Below are 22,970 nucleotides of genomic sequence, written 5' to 3' on the forward strand. Positions count from 1 at the left end.
AAAAAAGTCAAGTTTCATTCTTTTTTTATGGCTGAGTATATGTTTCATTATGTAGATGTATATTTTTTATATATATTTTATAAATTTATATATATATTTATATATATTTGAATAATATATATCCACACAACACCACATTGTCTTTATCCATTCATTATTGATGCACACTTAGGGTGCTTCCATATCTTGGCTATTGTAAATAATGCTGCAGTGAAAATGTGGTGTGTGTATCTTTTTGAATTATTGTTTTTGTTTTCTTTGGGTAAATATCCATATTTGGAATTGCTGGATTGTCTGGTATTTCTATTCTTTTTTTTTTTTATTTCAACTTTCTGTAATGGTTTAATCCCTTAAAAATTTTATTTAGTATTTAATGAAGCTAAAACTAATTTATGTGATACAGTCATTTTCTGGTTGAAAAATACTTCTAACTCTTTAATATTTTTCTCTAAAGTCTATATCCTAGTTGTAACTGGCTATGCATACTATACAACCATATAATGTTTCTTATATTTCAGCCATTAAAAAAATTATTTTAGGTAGAGAGAGAGAATGAGCAGGGTAGAGGAGCAGAAGGAGAGAGAATCTTAAGCAGGATCCATGCTCAGCACAGAGCCTGAGGTAGGGCGTGGTCCCAGGACCCTGGGATCATGACCTGAGCTGAAATCAGCAGTTGAACACCCAGGGCAACTGGGTGGCTCAGTCAGTTAAGCGGGCTGACTCTTGATTTCAGTTCAGCTCATGATCTCATGGTTCGCAGTTCAAGCTCCACATCAGGCTCTGTGCTGACATTGCAGAGACTGCTTGGGATTCTCCCTCTTCTTCCACCTCTGCCCCTAACCTGCTGTCTCTCTCTCAATAAATAAATAAATAAATAAATACACAAACAACAAAAAAAAATGGGTGGTGCCCCTAGTTTAGTCATTTAAAATGGACCAAAAACAGGTATCATCTCTCTTAGGGTTTGTGTTAGTTTTCTATTCCTGCTGTAATAAATTGCCACAAACTTGGTAATTTAAAACAACATAAATTTATTCTCTTATATTTCTGGAGATCAGATGTTGGAAATGAGTCTTGTGGGCCTAAAAGCAAGTTGTTGATGGGGCTGATTTCTTCTGCAGGTTCTTGGGGAGAATCCACTTTTCTGTTTATCCAGCTTCTAGAGACTTTCCTTATTCCTTGGCTCTTGGCTCCACATCACAGTGCCTTTTCTCCCCCCGCCCCCCACACCTTTTGTTTTTTGGTCACATTGTCTTCTCTGACATTGTCCCTTTTTCTTCTCTCTTATCAGATGCTTATGTTTATATTGGGCTCACCTGGATAATCTAAAATAACTTCCCCATTCCACCATCCTTAACTTACAAAACTCCCTTTTGCTATATAAGGTAACATATTCCTAGGTTCTGGAGAGAAGGGTGTAATCGTTTTTGGGGGCCTGCTATACAATTGAAGAGATAATCAAATGTAGGTGTTTTGCTCCCATAAATGTATTTCTTTGAATTTTTTGTCCTAATGTTCTATTCATATTTACTATTTTGTAATTATCGCTCCTTATTAGTTATTTCATATTTTATTTTTGAGGTTTATTTTCATTCCTTTAAATATTATTATTTTTTTATTTTGCATTTTTCCCTATTGGTCTTTAAATTTGATTTACAGAAGGTTAATGGTAGTAGTAATGGTTTTAGAGCATTATTATTTTCAAGTATTATTTCCTATTAATTGGTATACTTTTGTGAAATCATTCACCCTCTTTTTTGGACTCATTCTGCAGATACATAAATACATGTTTTTACCATCTTACCTGGTACATTTTAAATTGTGCCCTATCCTTTTGTCATGCGATTCTTTTGGTGGTGAGGAGATAACAAAGAAGGAACCTTCAAGAAGCTTTAAGTTCATATGGGTGTAATTTTTTCCAGAACTCAGTCCTTATGAATTTGTGTTCACAAAAGTGACCTTTAAAAATGAACTTTCTCTGAAGAGATTCACAGAGAAAAAGATCTATAACCAATTTATTATGAAGAAAGGACTTACTACTTAATATGCAAACCAGCAGGAATTTATCAGGAAATCTGTGTGGATTTAGAACACAGTTCATGGACTGTTGAATGAAGATGATATAAATGATAATTGCTACTTACTGAATTCTTACTTGATGGGAGGCACTATGCTAACAAGTTTTTAAATATTATCTCATTGTATTCAGAACAACCCTGACAATTTGGTATTATTATCAATTTTTCCCATGCTAAAACTGAAGATGAGAAAATCAACATGATTGAGCCATTAAATTGAATCTGTTCTCATTTGATATAATTATACTCTTACCATTATGCCATGATGATTTTACTTGGGAGGTAGTAATGAGCTCTGACAGTATGGTATATCCTTGTTCATTACTTTGGCCATGAACTCGACTGGTTAGGGGGATTTGTCTTTTGAACATTGCTAGGTTTCTGTTATAAATAATCTTGGGCTGCCTGGGTGTCTCATTTAAGCATCTGACTCTTGATTTCAGCTCAGGTCATTATCTCATGGTTCATGAGATTGAGCCCTGCATCAGGCTCAGTGCTGACAGCGCAGAGCCTTCTTGGATTCACTCCCCCTCTCTCTCTCGCCCTGCTCACCTTCTCTCTCAAAATAAATAAACATTAAAACAAAAACTTTGCTCATTAGTTCTTTTCCCAAATTTCACTCAATTCTCCACCTGAGTTCTCTTTTTGTCAGTTTCACCTGAAACTCATTGCAGTATAATGAGGAGATTTTAGCTCTCCTAATAGCATTCATTCCCTGAGGTTGTACCCTGTTCAATTTGATTGAAATTGAGTTTTCAAAATATTGATCAACATTGTATGTATAAACAGATCTCTCTTAGTGGGCATTTCTTCTGCCTATGATTACTTATTCAATTAGTATTGATCCATATAAATTCCAATTTAAGAAAGTAACATTTTCTGATCTTATTGTCCAGTTTTGAAGTTTTCCCTTATTGACAGTCTGTTGTCACTTACATATTAATTACTTATTTTCAATGGTACATGGCATAGTTCTTTAAGATATTAGTATACTATATATAACAGTGTTTCTAGAGGTGTTTGTTCCCCACGACCACTCCCTGTTTTCTTGTGGCTTTAATGTGGGTGAATTAGTTTGAAATTCCCTTTGGGGCAGATTTCAAGGTATAAAAGGTCACAGAAAGGCAACATGTGGCCTACGTAGTTCTGTAAAGAATTGGGGAAGTATATTATCTTTATAGTGATGTATTGGAAAGATCGGGGGACTTATGCTCATTTCCTCAGTGACAGCTCAGTCCTGAGTCCTCATCAGAACAGCTTTCTTCAACTCTTAAAACACACCCCTCACAAAATAAACACAGCTTCTTCCCAGGTTGTCACTTTGATTTGGTTTATTTTACCTGAGGCACAGATCTGACTTCAGCTATATTCCATTTGAGATTTGAAGTAAATTGAGATTCTGCTTTAGTCATATTAATTCATTTTAGGCCTTACACTTCTCAACCTAAGTGTCTGTACTCTGTGAGGTAGATGGCTTAGTTGTAAAGTAAAATGAACACCATACATTATAATATATTTCAAAGCATCTTGAATTTGTTTTTTGCTTCCAAATATTTTCTTCCATTTTGCTAATGCTAACATTTAGTAACTATCGTGATGATGCGAAAGCTGTTTGGTTTTATCATTCTAAGGATTCTGAAGGACTGTTATAAAGGTGAAAATGAAAGGAAGCAGAAGCGTAATACATGTATAGTTTCCTTGAAAGGCTCTGTTTCTTAAAGAAGTTGAACTAATTTATATTTAATGTGTTCTTTTTCAGTATTGTGCTTCTGCTAAGCCAGAAACAGTCACTTGAAGAGCTGAAACAGTCAGTCCAGCAGTTGAGATGCACTGAGGCAAAGTTTACAGCACAGAAAGAATTACTAGAACAAAAAGTACAAGAAAATGATGGGAAAGAGCCACCTCCAGTAGTAAATTATGAAGAAGATGCACGATCAGTTACATCTATGGTAAGCCAAAGAGTAATCAAATGAGAAACTTGAAAGAGAAGTATCTAGGTAATAAATGAATATAAAAATTAATTCTTTTGCTATGACAAATTGTTTTTCTTGTTAATATGCAGGCCCTGTTAAACTTGTTTGTAAATGCAAAATAGATTTGTCAGTCATGTCAGGTCACCTGGAGAACATTTTTGGGAACCACCTGTAGAGTCAGAGGAAAAGCTCTTCTCTGGCCTTTAAAACTGAATACAAAGACTGCAAATGTTTTTATTCCTGGAAGACAGAAGGTAGGGTGTTATTACTAAGATAGAAGTAAGAAATAAGGAGAAAGCTATTTATTATTTTTTTTTCTTAAGAACAGTAAAATCTTATTTGTCTGAGATTGATGATATATTTATTATTTTCACAACACATTTGATTTTGTTTAAAAATAGATTTTTTTTTACTTATATTCTTAAACTACAGTAAACACATTCAAACCCACCAGCTAGAAATTCAACTACATTTTATATTTTCATGACCTATTTAAGAATGCCTAGTATAACTACTTTCCCTCCCCTTCTCTCCCTTCCTCCCTCCCTCCCTCTCTTCTTTCCTTTTTTCCTTCTTCCTTTCCATCTTAGGTTGGTGGTTCTCACCAAGAGGACAGTTTTGCCCTCCAGGGGACATCTGGCAATGTCTCCAGATATTTTTGGTTGTTACAGTTAGTGGTATCTGATGGGTAGAGGCCACTGATGCCTCTAAACATCCTATAATGCACAAGACAACCTTTGCCTTCATACTCCCAACAAAAAAGTATCCAACTCAAAATATCAGTAGTGCCCAGGCTAAAAAAGCCTGAGGTATGTCCTTGGCTTTTTCTGTGAGTAGCTGTATGTGGTCCATAAATAGAACTAGCATAGTTGATGATGCTATAGCTGATATTTTAGTCATTTTTAGTTTACGTGGTTCTGAATAGTATAACTTGATTATTAAACATATTCAGATGTCTCTATTGAAATAAAAGGCAGTATTTGAAAATGTGATAAATGAATATGAAATATTTAAATTATTATGGTTGTTCCCATTTTTGTTATTAATTGAGCCATGTTAATCTATGAGTTACATGACTCAAATTAATGGCAGTGTTAACCAATACACTTATGCTTCAGTAGTGAATGCTTTTGTGGAGGAGTGCCTTAAAGAACTGTACCACTAAGATGGGCCACAGATTATGTATTCATTTAAAAAATTTTTTTTAATGTTTATTTATTTTTGACAGAAAGACAGAGCATGAGCGAAGTGGGGGAGGGTGAAGAGAGAGAGGGAGACACAGAATCTGAAACAGGCTCCAGGCTCCGAGCTGTCAGCACAGAGCCCGGCGTGGGGCTTGAACTCACGGACAGTGAGATCATGACCTGAACCGAAGTCTGATGCTCAACCAACTGAGCCACCCAGGCGCCTTGATTGTGTATTCTTATACATGTGATTAAAATGTATAATCAGAGTTAGGATTGTATAGTCAGGTTCTTAGAGGTGTTGATGTTTATTTTGGCTCTATAATTCAATTACAGTGAAAGCCCATCTATTTATTTACAGAAATCTAAAAAAAACTGGAGGCAGAAAACATAATCATTTCTGTCAGGAGAAGCCATCTTAATGTCTTTTTTTTAAAAACTAGGTCTAATTTTGGCCAAAATTCCAAGGAGAGAATGATAAATATTAAGTACTGTGCAGAAATTCTCTATTGTCTGGGCATAAGTATGTTTCATTTATTCATTTGAGCAATATTTATTGAGTCAAGCACATTTCTAGATGGCTTAAGATACATCAGTGAATAAAACTAATTAAAAAAACCTCTCTTAGAGGTCACATTCTGTAGTGAGTGGCAGTTCATAAATGAGTAATAAATTATATACTATTTTGGAAGATGCTAAATGCCAAGAAATAGAAACAGAGCAGGGTAGAGGGTTGGGGGCCTAGAAGTTGGGACACAATTTTAAATCAAAGTCAGAATAACTATCACTGGGTAGTTGACATTTGAACAAAGACTGGAGACAGGGAGCTACTACACCCCTTCATTTCTGGGGAAAGAGCATTTCAGTCAGAGGGTGCACCTGTTGCAAAGGCTATAATGCAGGAGCATGTTGGACTATTCAAGGTATGATTAAGGAAGTCTGAGTGGAGGGGAAGGTGAGAGTCTGGGGAATGAGATTAGAGAAGTATTAGGGAATAGACCTTAGGGCTTTGTGGACCATAATTAAGGCTTATGACTTTTCTCTGAGTGAAATGGGAAGCCACTAGGGTGGAGAGTAATAACAGAGGAATGACATGCTCTGACTTTTTATTTAGATGGATTGCAGCAGCAACTATGTTGAGAATTTACTTAAGGGAATAAGGATGGAAGAATGAGATTATTGCAATAACCCACATTATAGAAGATCATGGTTTGGGCAAGGATGGTAGCATGGGAAGTAGCAAGAAGTGTTTAGCTTCTGGATGTATTTTGAAGGTTGAGCCCAGGAGATTTCCTATGGATTAAATGTGAGTTATGAGAGAGAATAGTCAAGGATGATTTTAAGGTTTTTAGCAGGAGAACTACAGGAATACAATTTGTTTCGAGTGAATGGAAAGATATATCTAAGTAGCTATGATGAGGCAGAGCAAGATTTCAGTTTGTCTTTCTAAAAAAACAAGTCATTGTCAAAATTTGGTATTTGGGCCTTGTGTTCAGGAGTGCGATTTGGATTGGAGATATAAATTTCAGAGTCTAGGTATCACATGGTATTTAAAATCATTTGACTAGGGATGCCTGGGTGGCTCAGTCGGTTAAGCATCCGACTTTGGCTCAGGTCATGATCTCACAGCTGGTGAGTTTGAGCCCTGCATGGGGCTCTGTGCTGAGAGCTCAGAGCCTGGAGTCTGCTTCAGATTCTGTGACTCCTTTACTATCCTATATGATAATAAGTATTATCCTATATGTACCAGGACCCTTTCTTGATTCTTAATACCTATGTGTATATGCATTCTTTCAGAGGAACTTCTGAAGTTTTTTCTTTTACTTGGGTTTTGAAAATCTTAGCTAGTAAATCTTTTGTTCTCTGAGCAGTTTATAATATTTCCTTGTCTCCATGTGGGTGATTCTGTGTCTCCCTCTCTCTCTCTGCCCCTCCCCTGCTCACGCTCTGCCTCTCTCTCTCTCTCTCTCTCTCTCTCTCTCCCTCTCAAAAACAAATAAACATTAAAAAAATAATAAAATCATTTGACTATAGGCAGTCACCAAGTGAGAGAGAATAGAGAAGAAAAGAGAATCAAGGACTGAACTCTGGGGCACTTCAAGTTAGGTGGTCTAGAAAAGGAAGACCTGGTGGGAGACTAAGGAGTGACCAGTGAGGTAGTAGAAAATCAAGGTAATTTGGTGTCCTTCAAGTATTCCAAGGAGAAATGAGTTCCAGAATTTGGGACATGCTGGATTAAGGCAAAAGAAACCTTTGTACTAACTGCAGGTTTTTTGGAACTTTTAATATCCATTGCCTATGAAGGGAAGTATAGCATGGGATGTAGTGTCTCTGAAAATATTGACCTAATTCCTTTTCAGAGAGTATCCTAAAGGGACCATAGTGCAATGGAATATACTTTGGGAAATACTGAATTAGAAGAGAAATCCTTTCTTTTCTGATTGGGTTGTTGACAGATTAAACGTGCTACTGATAATTCTAAAGGCATTTTGAGTTGTCTAAGTGTTCTCTAAACCCAAGGATTATTTTATTTTATTTTATTTTATTTTATTTTATTTTATTTTATTTTATTTTATCCTTCAATTCTAGCTGTGCAGGACAGAGGAATTTGCCTTTTGGAAAATATTAGGAAGGTGAACTCTGTGTTGACTGTCCTTGGATATTGATGGAAATACCAGAATTTTCTAATCCCTGAGTATCATTAGCTGACTTTACTATTTTTAAAATTAATTAATTAATTAATTTAAAAGTATCACCTTTCTTCATGTTTGCTTTTAGTTGTCTAGATGTAAGAACGTAAGCTTTCAATAAGTATCTGTTGAGCTGAGGAAATCGATTTTATTTTCACTCCAGAGTAATCTAGTTGTTTTACTTTATAATAGCATGTGCTATGCACCAAATATAATAATTTTTGTTGAATCTTTCTTATATGTCGGATATATCTAGAATTGATGGTACTATATAATGAGTTCTTACTTTTTAAATATGGTTAGCTATTCTGAAAGATAATTGCCTTTACTTTGATGTTTCTGAAATTGCACATTTTTAAGCTCTTTTGCTAGACTAATATGCAATATATATTTATCTTCTCTGCAAATCTTATTGAGTAAGTTCTGCTTAGTTGAACAGCACTATCAATAAAATCCTGTTTTGTTATATTTACAACCAACAAAATATATGGTTTGTTGACTAAATATTTTCTGTCATTATGACTCAGTAGTAGTCCATTTTACAGTACTGTCTGATATTTTCAATTTTATAGTTAAACACTGAAATGGACTGAATATCAGTTGAGGTTGACAGCATCATTGAAGCTTTTTCTGTTTTCATTATCAGGTACACTTTCTTTCTTTAAATGCAAATTCAAAGACTTGCTCATCAAATACATTGAGAAAAGTATGAGACAAAAAATCAGGAGACCCGAATTGAGCTTTGCCTCTGCTTTGTAACCACAGTCAGTTTCCTTAACATTTCTGAGTTTTCCTTTCTGTAAAATGAGGAAATGAATATATATCCACCTTGCCTGATAAGATTTCTGACACTGAAATGAGATAATGTATATGAAGTGTTATTAAAACATGGGTTTTATTTCAGTTTTTTCTATAATATACCTTAGTTCACATGTAAATTAGTAGATACTGAGTTATAATTTATAGAATTTTCTGTAGGATTATCTTATGTATTTCTTATTTATAAAGGCAAAGCCTTAATTAATTTCTCTGAGTACATAGTAGTACATGTACATGTACAAATAAAGGGGTCTTTGTGTCTCTTTTTTAGTTTCCCAGTTTTCTACCTCAGAGGTAACCTTCTAGAAGCATTGTATGCAAATGAAAACATAAATGTTCATTATATGCCCCCTGCTCTTAAACAGACGGTAGTATATACAACAATATTGTTTTGTACCTTGCTTTTTAACCTAATATATTTTAGGTATCATTTCGTAATAGTGCATATACAGTTGCTTTTTTTTCATTTGTTCAAACAACAAATATTTATTGTCAGGTGTCCTATATCATTTTAGTTTGGAGGATGTAGTAGTGTACAAGATAAACACTTTTTTCTATTCTCATGGACTTTCCACTCTAAGTGGGTATAAACAGTTAAATATATATATTAAATAGTATATTAAATATTAAACATATAATTAAATATATATGTGGAGTGGTGGTAAGTTCTTTGGAGAAAAATTAAAAAAAGGTAGAAGAAAAAGGGTGATGGGATGTGTTTTTTTTTTCAATGTTTATTTATTTTTGAGAGACAGAGCAGGAGATGGGGAGAGAGAGAGGGAGGCAGAGAATCCTAAGCAGGCTCTGTGCTGATAACAGTGAGCCCGATAGGGGACTCAAACTCACAAACCATGAGATCGTGACCTGAGCCAGTTAATCAACTTAAGTCACTTAAGTTGGCCACTTAATCAACCAAGTCACCCTGGCACCCCGGGAGGTGTTTTTGTTTTGTTTTGTTTTTTAAATTTTTAAATATTTATTTATTTTTGACAGAGAGAGAGACAGACAGACAGACAGAGCATGAGTTGGGTAGGGGCAGAGAGAGAGAGAGAGGGAGACACAGAATCTGAAGCAGGCTCCAGGCTCCAAGCTGTCAGCACAGAGCCCAATGCGGGGCTCGAAGTCACGGACCATGAAAGCATGACCTGAGCTGAAGTTGGACTCTTAACTGACTGAGCCACCCAGGCACCCTGGGCAGTGTTTTTATATATAGGGTTGTCAAAGAAGGCTTCATTATTACAGTGTCATTTATGCAAAGATCTGAAAGAACTAAGGAGCAAATGATGAGACTGCCTGAGATGAGAATATTCCAGAGCACAGTAAAAGAGAATAAATTAGAGATGGGGACAGAGGAGTAGACATATAGTCATGTAGATTATTGTAAAGACTTTGATGCTGTTAGAGAAATTAGAAGCCATTGAAGATTCTCAGCAAAGGAATGACATGTTTACATGGTTTCCAGCCTTTTGTTATAATAAAGACAGCTTTGGTGAATAACAATGTCAGTTATAGATGTTGATTATTATGTTAATATTGAATTAATATATAAGTTTTGTAGATTAATAAATTTTTGCTTCTGGATTTCCTATGGCATGAATTTTATCATTCTGAACTTTCAGTGGCTTCGTAGGCCATTAATATTATTAAGTTATCCTAGGATCTGATACCTAAAGTATATTTACAGCTATATATTATGCTTTGTGTTTATTTGGTGTATATATTTCTAATACATAAAACAGAGAAGTTAAGAGATGATTGAGATGATGTTGCAAAAGCCTTGTTAACTTTTCCAAATGTTTTCCAAAAGTCAAGATTCATTAACATCACTAATCAGGGAAATGCCAGTCAAACCACAATGAGGTATCATCACTTCACACCTGTTAAAATGGCTATTACCAAAAAGTTGAGAAAGAACAAGTGTTGGTGAGGATGTGGAGAAAAAGGAACCCTTGTACACTGTTGGTGGGAATGCAAACTGGTTCAGCCACTGTGGAAAGCAGTATGGAGTTTCCTCAAAAAATTAAATATAGAACTTAGCATATGATCCAGCAATTCCATTTCTGGGTATTTATCTGAAGGAAACCAAAATACTAACTTGAAAAGCTATCTCACCCCAATGTTCATAGCAGCATTATTCATAACAGCCAAGATATGGAAACAACCTGAGTGTCCCATCAGTGGATTAAATATAAAGAAGAGGTGGATATATACATTCAATGGAATGTTGTTCATGAATGAAATCTTGCTTGATATCTTACTGATATCTTCAGTATCAGGTGGAAAAAAAACGCTTAAAATTTCAAAATGCTTTCAATTTATATTTTAACTATTTTCTGTGCTCATATGCATATGCAGTATATATATGGGCCAAATCAAGTAAATAGTAAAAGAAAAGTAACTTTTTCATTTATATGTATCTATATGTCTATATATGTGTTTATGCATAGCACAAACCAAATGAAAAAACTGCTTTTCATTTATATATACGTATATTCATATGTGAAAAATATGTGTATATATATATTTCAAACTTACCTTTTATAAATTTTTTTTTTCAACGTTTATTTATTTTTGGGACAGAGAGAGACAGAGCATGAACGGGGGAGGGGCAGAGAGAGAGGGAGACACAGAATCGGAAACAGGCTCCAGGCTCTGAGCCATCAGCCCAGAGCCCGACGCGGGGCTCGAACTCACGGACCGCGAGATCGTGACCTGGCTGAAGTCGGACGCTTAACCGACTGCGCCACCCAGGCGCCCCCAAACTTACCTTTTAAATTGTGGCTTTCTTAATATTTTAGCATAAACTAATAGCCAGGGGTTAATTAGCCCTAAAAAGAAAAAAAAAATAAAAGGAGAAAGTTAGGCAAGAATTAAATATCTACTATGATTACTATAAATCAGAAGGCTTAATCACCCAGAGTCATTCAGTCATTTGGGATTCATCAATTGTTTTTTGATTATTTAGTACATGAATATTATTTATGGGGTTTTTTGGAAGGGTGGGTCAAAGGTAAAATGGACTTAGACCTTGCCATTGGCTTTGGTGGGGGAGATGGAACAGAAGTAACTGATTAATAATTAATTAAAAATTGACTGCATTTTTACTTTTATGTATCCATGCATTCAAACATTTCAAAAAATTTAGTTGCCTAGCAGTGCCTAGATATACACTTAGTAAATGATTATAGAGGAAATGAACAGGTACAAAATTTCAAAATAAAATTTGGCAGGTTATAATTGATGCCACTCAGTTAAAAAAATGGTTTAAATGTTGAAGTTGGTTTCTGTGAAATATTTCTCACTTTATAAATAATAATGGAAGTGATATTTTACCAGAGTGACAAAGTCTTTAGTGGTTACAGAGTTAAAGATTGCAATGTGTGACTGCAATAGAATCATTATAGAGTGTGCTCCAGCTGCAAAGCCAGGCTTTTTGGGTTTATATCACTGTTCTACCACTTAATAACTGTGTGATGTTAGGCAAGTTAGGGACTTTTCCTGCCATCTTTCCCCAATGTGTAACATGAGAATTACAGTTTTACCTACTCTTGGATTCATTGTAAGAAATGGTTAAGTTTACACATTTGAAGCACATAAAATAGTCTCTGCCACTTAGCAAACTAATGTTGTCCTTTATTATTTTTTTAATGTGTATTATATTTTTGAGAGAGAGAAAGAGAGAGAGAGAGAGAGAGAGAGTGAGTGAGTCTGAGCAGGGGAGGGGCAGAGGGAGAGGAAGACAAAGAATCTGAAGCAGGCTCCATGCTCTGAGCTGTCAGCTTGAACTCACAAATTTCGAGAATGACCTGAGCTGAAGTCAGCTGCTCAACCAACTGAGCCACCCAGGCGCCCCTGCTATTATTGTCTTTTAATAGCTGATACTTGACTGTTTGATTATCACAGAAATGATAAAGATTTAATATGTGTGCCTATTCTTCTGCTAGTCTTTATTTATTCTTTAGTCTTTTAAAATTTTTTTATAAGAGCCAGCCACATTTTATTTTATTTTATTTTATTTTATTTTATTTTATTTTAATGTTTATTTATTTATTTTGAGAGAGAGAGCACTAGTGAGCGCAAGCTGGGGAGTGGCAGAAAGAGAGAAGAGAGAGAATCCCAAGCAGCCTCTATGCTGTCAGCACAGAGCTCAATGCAGGGCTCAATCCCACAAACTGTGATATCATGACCTGAGCCTAAATCAAGAGTTGGATGCTTAACCAACTGAACCACCCAGGTGCCCCTGTTCCTTAGTCTTGTCATTAAGCATAAATGTTTTCTTTTAAAAATGTATGCTATTAATTTTTAGATGATAGATAAGCAGTTTGGGATCTACTCTGTACTTAAAGTATGTTGTCTTTTGGCCACAATAGATTACAAAACATTTTTTAAAATATTTATTTATTTTTGAGAAAGAATGTGAGGGTGGGAGGTAGAGAGAGGGGGACAGAGGATCTGAATCAGGCTCCACACCAACAACAGTCAGTTTGTGGGGCTCAAACCTACAAACCATGAGATCATGGCCTGAGCCCAAGTCGGATGGTCAACTGACTGAGCCACCCAGATGCCCCAATTACAAAATATTTTAAAAATAAAAGATCATGTAATTCACTCGGGATTACGTATTGCTGACATCAATAGGCTTGACCACCTAATCTTTCTTTTTTTTCCCCCAGAAAAAGAGAGAGGGAGAGCGGGGGGCGGGGGGGGGGCAGATGGAGGGGGATAAAATCTTAAGCATGCTTAGTATGGAGCCAGATCTTATGACCCTGGGATCATGACCTGAGCTGAAATCAAGAGTTGGATGCTTAACTGACTGAGCCACCCAGGCGCCCCCACCTAACTTTTTAAAAGAATTTTTTATTGTTATTACCTTAATTACTTGAAGCTCACTTTTTCCTACTACACTGTTAAAGTTTGTGTTTAAAATTTTGTACAAAGCAACTTTTATAAAAGCATCACTTATAATCACATTTTAATACCAGTTTCCTTTTATACTTTAATGTGAATGAAAGAAAAACATCCTTAAATACCATTATATTTTATGATTATTTATTCATTCATGAAATAACATTTTTCTTTTAAGTTTATAATTATGGAAAATTCAATTAACGGCTTTTAATACATTGACTTTAAAAATAACTCTTCTTGTAAATTTATGCAATATTATTATTCATTATATCAGTTGAAATCTGGTTTACTCATACTTCTTTTGTCCTTTCCTGTCAGTATTATTTAAATGTTCTCTTTGTAGCAGCAGGGCAGGGTGGAGAAACAGGGAATTTGAGTGAAATCAGTCTGAGTTTATTTGCTGTTAGGTGATTTTTTACCCCACCCCCAATGTTAGTTTCTTCATCACTAAAATGTGGTTACTAATATGCACCTCATAGGATCCTTATCAGTACTAAATGAATGAATGCAAAGGCAAAGGCATGTTAAAGAGTTCTAGACATAGTTAGGAAGGTGCTTGGTGCACATTTAGTTTTTCTTCCTTTTTTTCCCCCCTTTTTGCCTTTTCTCTGTCTTTCTGTCTTTTGTCTCTTCCACCTTTGCCCCATTTCTCTTCCTTTCTCTTCTGCCTGTTAAACACAATTAACCAACTTCTATGAACATTGTATGCCATGTATGGAGATATCTGCGGATAATAAAGTCTGTGCATTCATAGCTCTACATTTAGGAGGCAGAAAATGACAATAAACAACTGATTAACAAGAAAACATCAGACTTAAATGCTGTGATGAAATTGACCATTAATGTTCCTTAGGCTTTAGCCCTCAGCCCTTGGTTTTAAATCCTTTCTTTGTAGTCATGTATCTGTGGGCTTTTTTCTCCTTCTGTCATCATTTAAACATCAGATGATAACTCCTGAATCTTCATTTCCAAAGAAATTGGGAATACTGGAATGCCAGTCAACAGAAAGATGAAAAATGAAAGCAGAGAAATTAAGGGACTTATACAAGTTTACACAAAAAAGGTTAAATGTAATAAAACATTTAAATTTATTAACAACAATTTCATTATTATTCTCAAACTAATTAGATTTTCTTCCTGTGATTTCCCCCCCCACACACACACCCCCCAGATTAACTGTTTACCTAACTGGCATTCATTCTTTGTTAGTTAAAAAAAAAACAAAAACAAAAAAACAAAAAACAGGGACACCTGGGTGGCTCAGACAGTTAAGCGTCCCACTCTTGGTTTTGGTTCAGGTCATGATCTCTCGCATGTGTCTGCACTGACAGTGCAAAACCTCCTTGGGATTCCCTCTCCCTCTCTCTCTCTCTGCCCTCCTCCTCAGCTCACACTTTCTCTCTCTCTCTGAAATTAAATAAACATTTTAATGCAAATACATTGTTTGAAAACACAAGAAAATTTAATTATCTGAAGAAAAAGGCTATTTAGTTACATGACCGATTTGTCATAATAATTATGAATAATAAAATTGCTAAAAATTTCCATTTATAAATAAATACAGTTCTTCCCTTTGTCCTATACTATAGTTTTGTTTTTGTTTTTATACCCATTGAAAATAAATCAATTAAAAAGCAAGTACTTGGCATATAAGCTATTGCATCACATGTTCAGGACATTATTTTAAAAATTTTTAAACAATTTAATTTCTGTTATCCTGAAAAAAATTATTACAGACTCTACACTTTATTTTCTACTTATTTTTAAGCTGAATAACATTTATCTTAAAATTATGTATGAGAATGTTATTATTTTTTAGCTTGAATTGTGAGCAGAAGTTTGATCTTGCATGTAGAGAAAGATTTGTATTTATCTCTAAAGTCTTTTGTTGTAAATATTGAAAATTATTTTATGACATTAATTTTTTAACTTTAATTGAAGGATTTTATAAAGAGAATATGTGAATATTATTATTTATTGATTCATTTGGTGCCTAATGAAAGATTTAAATCCTAATAAATTTTTTTTTAATATGATCTTCTGCAGAAAATTGTTTATAGTGTTAGTATTTCAAACATTAAGACCCAACTGTTAATTTTTAAAATCATCGGTTTACTTTGCAAATCCCAGGTGAATGATAAGATCTTAGATTAGGAAAGGTTTTCTCTGTCAGAATATATCTAGAGATCTTTTAGAGTCTAATTCTACCGGATAAGGTTTTAAAGTTGCTTAAAAGTCACTTAATCCTTGGAAGGAGAAACAATTACGTAAGAAAGAATGATTTACACTTAAGTATTTTACTATGTGGTAGAGGCTTCATGGAGGCTACAAGAAGAATATAAACAAATTTAGATCCTTTGATCTGCCTTCATTTTAAACTTGAATTAATACTGTAATACTGATGATAACATTTGAACAACTAGGAGGTTACATTGTTTAAAAGGGCATAGTTAAGGGGCGCCTGGGTAGCTCAGTTGGTTAAGCATCCAACTCTTAGTTTTGGCTCAGGTCATCATTTCATGGTTTGAGCCCCGAGTTGGGCTCCACGCTGATAGCACAGAGCCTGTATGGATTCTCTCTCTCTGCCCCTCTTCCTTGGCTCTCACTCGCTTGCTCTCTCTCTCTGTCTCTCTTTCTCAAAATAAATAAGTAAATTTAAAAGAAAAATAAAACAGCATAGTTAAGAAATAAGATTATTCAGATAGACTAATGGAGAAGAATAGCCCAAAGAAGCTCCTATTTATATAGGATGCTAATATAGGAATATGAGTATTTAAGGTGAACAAAATTATTCTATACATTTGATAGGTACCGATTTAGATCTTAAGGTCATACCACATAAAAAGTAAATTTCAAATGTATTACTCAAATTAAAAAAATAAAGGCACAAAATATGAGTGAACATTTTTCTGTGTTGGAAAACAAACTGAATTAAAAATCTGAGTAAAAACCGGGAATTTGTGCTGCAAATATGGCAAAGGATTAATTTTTTTAAATGTAGAAGTGAGTCACCTAAATTGGTTTATAAAATAGTAAAGTACCTATTATAAGTGGGAAAAGAATATCAATAAGAAATTCATAATAGAGAAAATATAAAGTTTAATAAAAATACCGGAAAAAAATTCAACTCCACTAATAATGAAAATAATGATTAAGAAATGCAATTAGAAAATAATGATTTATTTAATCTGCCTGTCACTATCCAGAATGGCCTCCTTCCAAACTGTTCTCCATACTCCAAAGTCATCTCTTAAAATTTCAAACAAGAACAAATCTGGTTATATTGAGCCCCTCAGAATGGCTTTAATGACTTATGACTTTTAGTCTAAAAACCAGTGTCTCTAAATGGCCTGCCTAAAGGCCTTATGTTGTTTGGTCCCAACTGTGGACTCTGACCAATCAGAATGGACACTGGTCATAACCACCAGGTGTGTCTCCATGGAAGGAAGAACAGAAAAAGAAACGAAGATATAAGATGTGAAGGCCTGAGAGAAAAATCTTGGGGGCAGTTCAGGGGCTGATTGTATTAATCTAGTTAAAGAACAAGTTGTTGGAGAAGGTAGTAAGAATTTTATAAGAAGCTATCAAGTGTGGTCTGAAATCACACAGATGCAGCAATTCTCTTTGCTAAGCCCCAAGTTAGGAATGGTAGAATGATGCTGAAGGTAAGCACAAATAAGCATCATTGGAGATGAAGGCATCCAAAGAACTTTGAGACTTTGGGCATAAAAATTCATGATAATGTTAGGTATTGCAAAGACCTCAGTAAATGAGGGCGAGCGTCTGAGAGGCCAGTAGATTATAGCATTGAGAGTGAAAATGCCCTGGCTTCATTTATGCTGTTGTTATAAATACTTCATCTCTTATAATTATTTTCTCTTTAGTAATTAGAGATGCTGGTGCTTAACACAGTACCTGGCAAAGAGTAGATGCATAAACTTTTCTTCAATATGTCTGATGTTGTAAAATGAAACTATCAGCGGTTAGATTCCAGTTTTTAGAAAAATGCTGGGCTCTGTCTTTGCATATTTTGGTATATAAGCATGAAACCGAACAAAACACCTACTCACATAATGTAGAGGGGCCAATTATTCCAGAATATGTTTTAGAAAGTAATAAAGTCTTTATAACACTGATGGAAAGGAAAGAATGCAGAGAAATAGCCTTGGCTAGTGTATTTATCACTTGTAGATTGGTGAAGGCAAGAAATTTAGTATTTTGAATCATTTAAGCAGGGCCAACATGCATTATGTCCTCAATAATATCTTAGTCACTACAACCATTTGGAAAAACTATTTGGCAATACCTACTGAAAACAGACATGCACACACCCTGTATCCCAGTACATCGACTCCTGGGCATAGATCCAATAGAAATGAATGCATATATTACCCAAAAGTCATGTACAAGAATATTCACAGGAGCACTATTTATAATAGACTCAAACTGGAAGCTGCCAAATGTCAACAGTAGAATAGATAAGTAGTAGAATATTTACCCAGTGTAATATTCTGCAGTAATAAGAATGAGCAAATTAAAACTACATATAGCAGTATGGATGAATCTTAAAAACTTAATATCGAGTGAAAGATACCAGACAATATGTATTTTGTGATTTCATTTATCTGGAGTTCAAAAATAGGCCAAACTAATCAATGATATTAGAATTTAGGATAGTGGTTATCCTTGTTGGGGTGTGGGGTGGGTGACTGAAAGGCATACAGAAGGCTTCTGGAATACAAAAATGACTTGTTTTTTGATCTGTGTTCTGGTTACAGGGACCTTTTCAATCTGAAAAATTCATAAACTGTACACTTTGATTTGTATACCCTGTTGTATACATCTTGTACTTCAACCAAATATTTCAGAAAAATATTGTTCCAATTTAGCATGGGACCAATATGAAAGCATGCTCAACTCTATATGTATATGTTAGTTTTTGTCTCTGTGTTAGGCTGTTTATGGCTCTTTTCAGAATTACTTGGAAGGAGGGGGAGTGCTTAAGTTACACAGGCCATCCTTTTATCTCCCTGTCAGCCATTCCCTTCCCATATAATGATATTTCTTCTGGGACCACACACCTCCCTCCCCTCCTTTCTCTTTTCTTAACAGGCTGTGGTTAACTATGTTTGTTGAGAAAGTGTTGTGTCTTTCAAGTCTCTTGGGTTGAAAAAATTTCGCTTGAGGACTATTGGGAAAAGGATGTTGCCTTAAACTCTTTTAAATTCTGAATGCCTCTTGGAAAAGTAGCCTATTAAGCATTGCCAGATATTAATATGTACCTCAAATCAGGGGCTTAGAGAGCTGAAGAAAGTGGGAGTCACCTTGAAAAGTGGGTAGTGCAAGCATGGCAGTTCTAATACAGGCAGCCTAGTGACTGGGAGTGGCATTTGAAAGGAAAGTTAGAGATTGCTGAACATGAATTTAGTCTATTTCATAATTTTGTCTAAGCCTGGCTCTTCCCTTTTCGAAAGTGCTTTAGGTTGAGAAAAGTATGTGGACAAAAAATAGAACAGAGAATGCTAAGGAAAGGGTCTTAAAATGTTGGAAAGGAGAACTGACTTCTTATAGCCAGGAATGTGAGGGGGCTACAGGTGAAAACAAATGGGCTTAGCAAGGGCAAGAGGGATATGGAGAAGGTGGGTAACTTGGGGAGGTAATTGAAATTAAGTAGGCTATAGATTATGAAGGGTGGCTAGTTTCAGAAGTCAGTGGCCAAAGGACTAAGAACAGGATTGTTAGAGATTGAAGGTCTGGCAGAATCCAATGAGATACCACTTGGTAAGAAAAAGCTTTAGTTGTCTTTTGAGAAATTTAATTAATCTGATAGTCACTAGAATCTTCGTTGTTCCAAATAGACAGAAGGTACTGAAACTCTGGCAGTTCAAATGATTTGTGTTCTTTTTTCTTTTCTTTTTTACATATTAGATCCAGTCTCCATGGAGCCAGATCATTGTTCTTATCCCACAAAGGAGTTTTTTGTTTTTGAAAAAGGGATAATTTAGGCTCTTCTAATTAAAACTTGATTTTGGAGGAAATTCCTGTTTCCCTCCATCCTTTGTCTCTAAGGCTGTTAAGGAATAATCAAGAAAGGAAAAAAAGAGAGATCTGATGAGGGGAGAACAGAAATGAGAAACAGATGAGGGGAAGAAGCTGAATAGAGGTGAAGAACATGAAAGGTAAAGAACTGAAGAGACAAAAGAAAATACAGAAATAAGAGGTAGGTCAAAGTTGAAAGAGAAAGGGACTAGGAAAAAAACAGCTGACAGAGGAGAGCACATGAATTTAAAATAAAATAAAAATATTGAAGCAAGCTAACGTAAGTGTGTCAAAATTTTTGCTTTAAATAGTTCAGTAAAATCTGGGGCGCCTGGGTGGCTCAGTTGGTTAAGCGTCTGACTTCAGCTCAGGTCATGATCTCGTTGTCTGTGCTGACAGCTCAGAGCCTGGAGCCTGCTTTGGATTGTGTGTCTCCCTCTCTCTCTGCCCCTCCCCTGCTCACACTCTCTGTCTCTCTCTCAAAAATAAAGAAACATTAAAAAAAAATAGTTCAGTGAAGTCTGTCAATGGATACAATTTGTGGTTCAGATACTTAGTAAAATTCATTCTCATATTTTCAAGTTTTAAGTCAAGAGCCAAATTATACTAACTTAAGAAAATTGGTTTCTATCTAGTTATTTGATTAACACTAAATTAAGTTATTCATTACCAAATGTTTTTATTGGGTGGTATTTAAGAGGAAAATGTTACAGTGGAACATTTTGATGTTTACTTTAATAATGTAGTCCCTCCCAACAGAATCTGAAATATCATCATTTATTATGGCATTTGTGGATAGAATGTATGGATGAGTATAGATTTTCATTATACATATAGTTACTTCAATTTGCTATTATGTCACAGTTATTTAGATAGAGCTTATGTTAGCAATGTTTAATTATTACAGATATCTATACTTTTTGATATTGTGAGCCTTTTTCAGTTTTATTATAAAATATTCATAGTCTTCGGCATTTATTAGTCTTCAGTGCAAGTGTACTATTAGAAAAAAATTTGCTAGATAACTTATCACATTCACTCATGGTTAGAGAATATAGATGACATTCAAATAATCTTGAAAACTCTTGGTGAGATCGCTTTTTGTCCTCCCTTTGTGCATACTAGAATTATGTAGACTTTTTGTAACTATAATCAGTTTCATATCATAATTGATCATGTTTTCAAGGATTTAGTTTCTAAACTTAAAACTAAAAAAAATTAATTGAACATGGGCTTCTATATTTTGATCAGGTGGTCTTTTTAATATGATACAATGAGTATTTTATATCATCTTTTATTTGTATAGTTGTCATTTATTAAACATGTATTTAATCAGAAAGGCTCTTTGCCAGTCTATTTTGATAATAATGAAAGTGATGAGGTTTCTTTTTTCTTTATTTTAGAGACTAATGGTATAGATATACTATTCAAACATGTTGATTTTGACTTTTCACTAGCTATTGCCCTCACCAAGGGAATACCTATGTACTTTGTAGCATCTTATGATAGCATACAATTTAGAGGTCTCCTTTTAATTTAGTGATTCCTTATTATAATTGAAAAATAGTGCTAGGGAATTATTTCTATTCTGAAAGATATACCATGCTTTTAAGGTGATGGAGCAAATTGTGCAAATACCTAAGATATTTGGTTTATGAGAAGTAAAACCAAAATGGGCTAGACATACTGTGAAACAACACTGGTCTTTTGTTCTCCTTAAGAATTTGAGACCTAATTTACTTTGTGTCTGCCTTTCCTGATAGGTTTCTTGGGTGATCTTCAGGGATGTTGCATCTTTACCAGCTCCCAAGGTCAAAGTCAGGGACAGCTTTGACTTTTAGCAGTAGTACAACATGATTTGGGATTCAAATGATAAAAACCAAAGAACATGAGGGAGTCTTTCTGTGTCCTTCCAGTTTTCTTTATAGCTCTTCAACTGATTGGCAGGAATTGAAAAAGAGCTAAAGCTTTAGGGTTCAGCAGTATCCTTTCTGAGAAAAGCAGCCCAGGGGTACCTGGGTGGCTCAGTGGGTTGGGAATCCAACTCTTGACTTTGGCTCAGCTCTTGAGCTGAGGATTGTGGAGTTGGGTTCTGCACTGAGCATGGAGCCTGCTTGGGATTATCTCTTTTTCTCTGAAAAACAAACAAAAAAGAGCCTTAAAAAAATTTTTTTTTAAATAAAAAAGGCAGCCCATTAGAATGACCATGTGTAGGGGAGTTAAAGTGGCAGGGAGCATGATGTCACCAATTATAGGTTATCAGGTTTATGTCTTAAACTGTTAGGAGAAAAGTCTGTTAGCTCTGAAAATGTGTCAATGGCAGGTTACAAGGCTTTTCGTATAGATTTATATTTGCTCATTTATGTGCTTGTGTTCATTCACTCATTCATTCATTTTCTGCCTCAGTCCCCTGAGTATTTGAGGTAGCTAATGCTAACAAAATTCAGCAAAATATAAACAGAAACTAAAATCAGAACCAGGAAAAATAGAGGTTGTAACACGTTATCAAGACTGGGAGAAAGACTATATAGATCATAGCATGTAGTTACTACACTTGAGCTATTATTTTGTCTCTAAGCTTCCCAAAGGCCAAAATGAAAAAGGAGATTAAGTCATATAACACTTACTCTTAAATAAAAGAAAGCATGTCACATTGAAGGGGAAGCACAGCTTTTCGTTGCGTTTAGCTCTAATAGAATTTCCTACTGGAGGCTTTAACACTGACTTCTCAGTGACAGTGCCCTTGACAGTATCACCACAGCTAATGCAGGAGGGAGATTCATAACACCATCTCTTGCAGAATCTAGAATCCCTCAGTGGAGATGGAGGCCCTAACACCGAAATCAGTTCTGTGGGGGTCTAAGAATACAGCTGTTTATACACTGGTTTCATCCAAGAAGTATTTGTTTGAAGGGTTTGAAGGTGAATGTGTAAGATCAGAAGAATTTACTAGTAAATTTATTAGCTGATTTTTATTTTTTATTTTTTATTTTTTTAATTTTTTTTTAATGTTTATTTATTTTTGAGACAGAGAGAGACAGAGCGTGAACGGGGGAGGGTCAGAGAGAGGGAGACAAAGAATTTGAAACAGGCTCCAGGCTCTGAGCTGTCAGCACAGAGCCCGATGCGGGGCTCGAACTCACAGACCGCGAGATCGTGACCTGAGCTGAAGTCGGCCGCTTAACCGACTGAGCCACCCAGGCGCCCCTATTAGCTGATTTTTTTTTTTTAAATTGAAAGCCTGTTCTTTGAAAGTTTTTGGAAATGTTTTATATATGA

At 35.1% G+C, this 22,970-nt stretch overlaps 1 protein-coding gene across 2 annotated transcripts in view; it reads left to right on the forward strand.

Annotated features, from left to right (window-relative positions):
• Positions 1-22,970, forward strand: part of FER (FER tyrosine kinase) — a 437,406-nt gene that overhangs the window by 129,906 nt on the left and 284,530 nt on the right. For both annotated transcript variants that reach the window (XM_043595148.1, XM_043595157.1), the window contains one exon: positions 3,838-4,027. In XM_043595148.1, the coding sequence (XP_043451083.1) occupies positions 3,838-4,027 (190 nt within the window). The remainder of the gene's footprint in view (positions 1-3,837; positions 4,028-22,970) is intronic.

This window comes from Prionailurus bengalensis, chromosome A1 (genome assembly GCF_016509475.1).
Source record: "Prionailurus bengalensis isolate Pbe53 chromosome A1, Fcat_Pben_1.1_paternal_pri, whole genome shotgun sequence".
In the NCBI taxonomy this organism is placed as follows: Eukaryota; Metazoa; Chordata; class Mammalia; order Carnivora; family Felidae; genus Prionailurus; species Prionailurus bengalensis.